At 33.9% G+C, this 7,324-nt stretch overlaps 1 protein-coding gene across 1 annotated transcript in view; it reads right to left on the bottom strand.

Moving 5' to 3' along the window:
• Positions 1 to 462: 462 nt before the first annotated feature.
• The window catches only part of CTNS (cystinosin, lysosomal cystine transporter), a 43,425-nt gene continuing 36,563 nt past the window's right edge, over positions 463 to 7,324 (bottom strand). Inside the window, exons 7-11 of the mRNA XM_053706097.1 lie at positions 5,199 to 5,298; positions 4,998 to 5,117; positions 4,120 to 4,290; positions 3,358 to 3,475; positions 463 to 2,444 (exon numbers count right to left, since the gene is read on the bottom strand). Coding sequence (XP_053562072.1) covers positions 2,314 to 2,444; positions 3,358 to 3,475; positions 4,120 to 4,290; positions 4,998 to 5,117; positions 5,199 to 5,298 — 640 coding nt within the window. The 3' untranslated portion in view covers positions 463 to 2,313. The remainder of the gene's footprint in view (positions 2,445 to 3,357; positions 3,476 to 4,119; positions 4,291 to 4,997; positions 5,118 to 5,198; positions 5,299 to 7,324) is intronic.

The raw sequence follows: 7,324 nt of genomic DNA, 5'->3' as shown, positions 1-7,324 counted from the left end.
ATGACCAATTGAGGCATACCTGTTGATTCGATATAATCTAGAGGTTAAAGATTGTAACCTTGGTCCCTAGTGTTAAATGTTAAATTTATGTGGTTCATTGTTTGAGATTCCTATTGAAATAATTGTTGCGCTATGACCAAAGCTCACACGTATATACAGAGGTTATTGTATTTTTGTATTCATTTCATCTATGTGCTGAGCTTCGATGTGAATTGTGAATCTCCTGTAATGTTTTTTGTGGGTTTTTTTTGTAACACCTTATTATTGTATGCTATTTTGAATCTCAATAAAATTTGTTTGAAAAAAAAAAAAAAAAAAAAAAAAAAAAAAAAGAATGCAAATATAATATAATCTGTGTGAGTAACAGAAAATAAATGCAAGTAAAACGTTTGTACTGTATAACAAAACATTAACCTCGTTTAATTGCTGTTCTATACTGGATATATAAAAATAACATGGATGTACTTTTAAATTCCATTTTTTTATTATTTTTGGTCATAAATTCATATTTGGTTAATATAAAAGTTAAACCGTTTAATTTATTAAGAACAAACAATTCACATAATATTTACTACACTGTAGAATTATTTTTTCTTAAATGTATTATGCCTATTTAAAATATTTGAATCATTCATTTATAGACTTAATTAGTCTTTTAAAGCTGGAAATTTTGTTTTCCATAATTTATTAAACATGTCCATTGCCACTTACAAAAAACATTTTCTTTCTAACATTGTATTCTTATTAGATACTAGGTGCATAATTTATTAACTGCTGATTATGTGTAAACTTAATCTAATGACTAATACATTAAGGGCTAGATTAAGAGTGGAGCGCTAACAGTTACATGCGAGCTAAACAGGGTTTATCGCAGGCTTTTGTGTGTCAGGTTTAGCGTTTGTATTACCATGTAATCGCAAGTAAATGCGACCGCTTGAGCACTATTGAAGTTAACGCGACTTCAGAGCTCTGGTTAACTGTTTTGCGAAACACAATCTAATAAAAATTATATATATAAAAAAAATACTGCACAAAAGTTATGTTTATATGTGTGTACATATATTTACAGACATATATATATATATATAAACACATACATACATATGTATGTATACATATATATATATATAAGTGCATTGGAGCCCTTAGCAGTTAAGTAGATAAAAATATGTAAAAACATATTTATGCAATATTCATTTTTAATAAAGTGTTTAACTGTGTATGTACAGTAAATATTTCACATTCCAATGTTCTGCACATAGCAGCAGACTATGTTTTATGTATTTTTAAATAGATATTCATATATATATATATATATATTATATGCATATATATATTGCACCAAACTACCATCATATATATGTAGAAATCTGTATTTACGAATTAATAGAACATATTCTTCAATGTGAAGAACATTGGAACGTAAAATATTTATATTTTCATGTCGGGTTAGCACACTTGGGAATATACAGTAGGGTTTGCGCATGAGTAAGGTGTTTCCCCCCCAAAATTTTTTGTTCCATTGACTTCTATGGGGCAATAGGTTGTCATGCGGGCGATATTGTAAGTTTGGCTTTTTACGCTCGTTGGGTTAGCATGCGACCAAAAACAGTTTACTTTCAACTTGTAATACGAGCGCAACCTGACACATGCAAAAAAAACTTCTAGCAAAGGTAACGCTCGAGCGGGAGTGTTAAATACCGCTCCACTTGTAATCTGGCCCTAAATACATTGTATAAGTAATTATGGTTTAGTTAACAAAATATAAATTATCATTTGTTTTGTCCTGGTTAAAGTGCATTCATTGTGAAGGCTGATAATCAGCCATACTAACTACTTCTAGTAAAATTGTCTTTGGGTGTTCAGATACTAGACTTAAAGCATAACATAAAGCTTCACTAACATTTGCAGAACTTTGATTTATCCTTTGATGATTCAGAAGATGTTTCATTCATAAATGATGAATTTAAATGCTTTACAGTTTGAAGTTGTATTGTTTTGAGAGATGCCTGCAACTCTCTTAAATTTGAGAATTTTACAGGTTCACCGAGAAGTCTTCTTGTATAAAAAAAAAAAGTAGAAAAATACACTGCAAACACAAATGCAGATTTGTGAACGCTTACCACAGTCTTTCACTAGATAACTAATGTAAACTGAGATGCATAGCAGTTGACTCAAATTAATGGCGGCTTGAGTATCCAAAATCCTAGGATAGGCTTTTAAAGCATAGGACTGAGTGAGGTTCCAAAAACCCTTAATACTAAGGCATTCGATTGCACAACTAATTAGTCCAAACTTTATAGATAACCTATATCAAACATTTTGATATCCTTGTGTCTTCCTGTATAAACAATAGTGCTGGATAATAAAGACAATATCGAAAAGGATGGAAAACACCCCTAGACCAAACTTTGTCGGATCTCCAAATATTAACTGCCATTCATCTGTAAAAAGAAAACAAAACATTATGTCATATCTGATCATGAATCACAGACATGCACTAAAATCATACAAATGTCCATAAACCTTTTGCTATATTGTACACTATTTACAATAACTAAAAAATAATAACAGTATGCACAAATGTAAATTTTAAGATTGGATATCAGAGCGCCAAACAACGTAGGCAGGGTCTATGGGCAGATAGTCAAATACCAAAGGGAACAATAGGTTGAAATAATATGATTTAATACATAAGATAAAAAAGTTGGTACATTTAAAATTATACAACAATTAGTCATGGATCCATGTTACACTTTAAAATATATATTGAAACACTTGGAACAATTTAAAAATGCTTGTAGAACAATTAATAACAACAAAAAAAAATAACAAATAATGTCTATCGCATAAAACTTAAATTCTAATATGTGAATGCTAGGAGCGCTTATGCACACTCTATTTATAAAAACAATGGGATACAATGCACAGGTGGATAGATTCCAGGTTGCTTGAAACCGGTGGGTGTGAAATGTAAGTGGCTCCGAATTGGGGTTTTGCCTATGTGTTTAACCAAAATTATGTAAATCCTAACAGGTGGACAAAAATGTTACAGGAATGTCTAGAACCTGAATTCAAAATATAAGACCTGAGGTTGTGCCTATGTGTTTATCCAAAAAGGGTGTAAATCCTAACAAGTGAAAAAATGTGAGAAAAATATTGCAGGGTCCACCTGTTAGGATTTACATAATTTTGGTTAAACACATAGGCAAAACCCCAATTCGGAGCCACTTACATTTCACACCCAACCTCTTTATTAAATGAAGCCCCAGCATATTATGGACTAGCATGTACCTTTTAGTTACAAATGTAATATACCTACATTTTATTAGAACAACTGGCATTTTCTACACCTACCATTGTTGTAAGACTGTAAAAACATCTGGATAATACTGAAACTGCCTCCAATGAAATCAAGCAATACATTTCCAATACTCCATCCTTCTGTGCTTTTACGACGGAAATTCATATACGCCTTAAAGTAAAAATAAAGTTATTGGTTAAGTAAAAGCTACAAATATGATGATGATTGAGATGACTGAGACTGGGATTGAAATTGACTTCAGCAATTGACTTAAAGATTAAAAAGTCATTGTATCCAAGACTCAATATAATTTGATTCTCACCTAAAAGCACATCATTTACTTTTTTTCATGGCCCATCACCGTCAAGCAGACAATATGTTTTTAAATTAATTCCTGAATAACATGAGTTATGTTGAATTAGATTTTAATAAAATATACATCTGCATGCTAAAAGAGAAGCTTCTATTTTTAATAAATAATCAATTAAAAGTTGAGACATCAAAGAGTAATTTGCATAACTTATGATAGGTAAACAGAAAGAGCTATAGAGGTTGTTCTTTAACAAATTCCTAAAAGTCTATATTGCAAACATTTTAGAATTGTAGGTTACTAGACTGTGCAGAATCACATTACAAGCAAATGATTTGTAAATCTGACCCAAGAATTTTCGACTGGCCATCAAAGAACATGCTATATTTGCACATCTATATTGATCTGCACATTATGTTGCATGTGTGTTTCGTACTCTAATTATTGCCAACAAAAATATATTTTTATTAGAGGGAACAAGTTAAAACAATGTTTAAAACATTACCTGTGGGAAGTATTTAGTTAGTGTTACACCCAACTTTATATAGGAAAAGCAGAATAAAAACTGGAGCCAGGAGACCTTGCCAGCCAAAGTAACAAAGAGCATGCAGAATGCAAAGACCCAGGCGACGATCAGAAATCCAATAGCAACTTTAGAAACAGTCTGCGTTCCCCGCTGTTAAAAGAAAATCATTGTAATAAGCATGGAGAAACATAAAAAACAAGTCAGTCTATTACAAAAGCTTTGGTTAACAAAGTGAATTCTATTAACTTAACATGGAAAAAAACTGCAATTTCTTTGGAATTTTGGGGGTTTGTGTATAAAAAGGAGGTCAAGGTTTCATTGACTGTGACACGATTACTTTATATAAATATATTTAAGGCCCATATACAGAGATGGCAGAAGCTCTGTTTATTCCAAGAAATTTGTTTGCGACAAGAGGTCACAATTTAAGGCTGGAGGAAAGGAAATTTAATCTCCTGCAACGGAAACGTTTTTTCACTGTAAGAGCAATAAAACTGTGGAACTCATTACCAAAGGAGGTAGTGAATGCCAATACCTTAGATACATTTTAAAAAATGGTTTGGATACATTTCTAGCTAGAAACAGAATTCAGTGATATGATTGCGTGTGTTAAATGGGTGACATTTTTAATGGGATTAATTAAAGCTCAACTGAAGCTTTTTTGTAAGTATATTCAGATTTGTACAGGTTGAATTTGATGGACTTATTTCAACCTCATTTACTATGTTACTCTGTTAAGTGATTAAGCTATAGTTTTCATTGATTATTTCCTTTAATGACAATGAATGTAAAGTATCTTAATCCTAATTTCAACACAGAAGGCCAATAATGTAATTAGTAATACTATATGTACTCACCTCATAAATACAGCACTGAATAATTACAACAACAGTTAGTAGCACTGCATGAAGGCTGAAGAACACATCATTGGCATCGACTGGGATCACTCCATTGGGATGTACTTGAATAAACTGTTCCTATTGAAGATATAGAATTCATTTATTCTCTCTGCCATGATAGATGATTGTGAACATAAGTATTTAACTGTAACAACATACCCTAGTGTACGGTATCCAGAAGAGTCCAACATTAAATACACTGTAGGCTATGAAACCAGTGAGATTTAATGCCAAAAAGTCAAAACTCAATCCCACAACACTGCAAGAATGAGACAAAAAGAGAGTACAAGTCAAACCCCATAATATATCTAATATTCCGTTTTATAGTATAGATTGAGAGCTTACTATAAACTTCTAATTGAAAACTCCTTTTGCAGCACCATTGAGTAAGACGCGCTCCCAAGAACAGATAAAGAAATATTATTGTTATATTTGGCAAAGGCATTATACAATAGATTTACATAAGATCGGTCAAGTTGGTTAATGCTGTTATAAAGATACATACAAAAGGGTTAAATAAATTAACTACACCAACCAGTAAAAATGTAGAGATTTCCCATGTAACATGTCCTCTAAATCCCTGAGGAACTAATTGCTTAAAGGGTCATGATACCCACATGTTGAAGCACTTGAAAGTGATGTAGCATATCTGTAAAAAGCAGACTAGAAAATGTCACTTGAACATCTCTATGTAAAAAAAGAAGATATTTTACCTTAAAATTCACACCCTACTGTAAAGAGACTTTAAGCAGCCAATCAAGGGAGTGTGCACCTGGCATGTGCAGGCACATTCCTGGTATTCTCCTATTCAGTTTAAAGAGATAGGAAAGTCAAAATTAAACTTGCATGATTTAGAAGGATCATGTCATTTTAAGACACTTTTAAATTAACTTATATTTTCAAATGTGCTTCGTTCTCTTCGTATCCCTTGTTGAAAAAGAATACGCACATATCCTAGCTAGCTTCGGATTGGTATAAAAAAAAAGAGAAGCGCTCAACCTGGGAACGAACAGTAGCATAATAGCTTGTTCTATGGCTAATTACCACCCAAGAGGCAGCATCTTTTTGCTCAACATGTGTCTTTCACAGAGAAGAACTTTCCTGAAGCATATCAGTCTGATCCTGACTTAACAGCACAGTCCAGCCCGAAATACCAGGCAATCCCTCTCTGAACGAGAGAAACAGCAAAACCCCAGACATACGTTTTGGCCTAGTGTGGGCCTCGTTAGTGAGGTGCAGCCATATCCCTCTAGGCACACTGAGCAACGGGTATACGTCTGGATTCTTGCATCAAACTTAGGGAGACTTTCCCTAAGTGTCATAATTTGCATAAATAAAAAGAGAGAAGCGCTCAACCTGGGAATGAACAATAGCATAATAGCTTGTTCTATGGCTAATTACCACCCAAGAAGCAGCCTCTTTTTGCTCAAGTGTGATGCGGGAATCCAGATGTGGACCCCGTTGCTCAGTGTAGGCAATTAAGAAATTCAAGAAGGAGCAGAAGGTGTTCTAGCCACTTTTCCAATAAGCTTCCCACAAGCTTAACATACAAATTTCACACATGTTTTAGAGAATGAAAAACAGAATTTATGCTTACCTGATAAATTTCTTTCTCCTACGGTGTGTCCGGTCCACGGCTTCTCTTCCCCAACAGGAAATGGCAAAGAGAGCACAGCAAAAGCTGCCCATATAGCTCCCCCTCTGGCTCCGCCCCCCAGTCATTCGACCGACGGTTAGGAGAAAAAGGAGAAACCATAGGGTGCCGTGGTGACTGTAGTGTATAGAAAGAAACAATTTGGAACCTGACTAAAAAGCCAGGGCAGGCCGTGGACCGGACACACCGTAGGAGATATATATAATTTTGTTCCTTGGATCGCTTTTTTTCTATTGTTTCTTAAACTAGCCATGTGGGTTAAAAAACCCTAAAGCAAGCCACAATGACCCCTTAAAGTCCCTCCAAAAAACGTTATATTTGCATTTTTTCTAAATAAACAAAAATGTTTTTTTCCTATCAGTGTCACCAGTAACTAATGAGCCCTAACAAGTGTCTGAATACAGCTTACCCTTCCCTCATGGGGATATTGCCAGCTTTTTCTAGAATTAACACAGTCTGCCTAGAAAAAAATAGACTGAACATACCTCAATGCAGCTTAGCCTGCAAACCGTTCCCCCAACTGAAGTTATCCTGTACTCTTCAGCCCTAGTGAGAACAGCAGTGGATCTTAGTTACAAAGTGCTAAGATCATCATCCTCCTTGCAGAAATCTTCATCCCTTTTCTGCCAGA

This window comes from Bombina bombina, chromosome 3, assembly GCF_027579735.1.
Source record: "Bombina bombina isolate aBomBom1 chromosome 3, aBomBom1.pri, whole genome shotgun sequence".
Taxonomy (NCBI): Eukaryota; Metazoa; Chordata; class Amphibia; order Anura; family Bombinatoridae; genus Bombina; species Bombina bombina.
The sequence above is the reverse complement of the archived record's forward strand: the minus strand, read 5'-3'. Positions and strand labels throughout refer to the sequence as shown.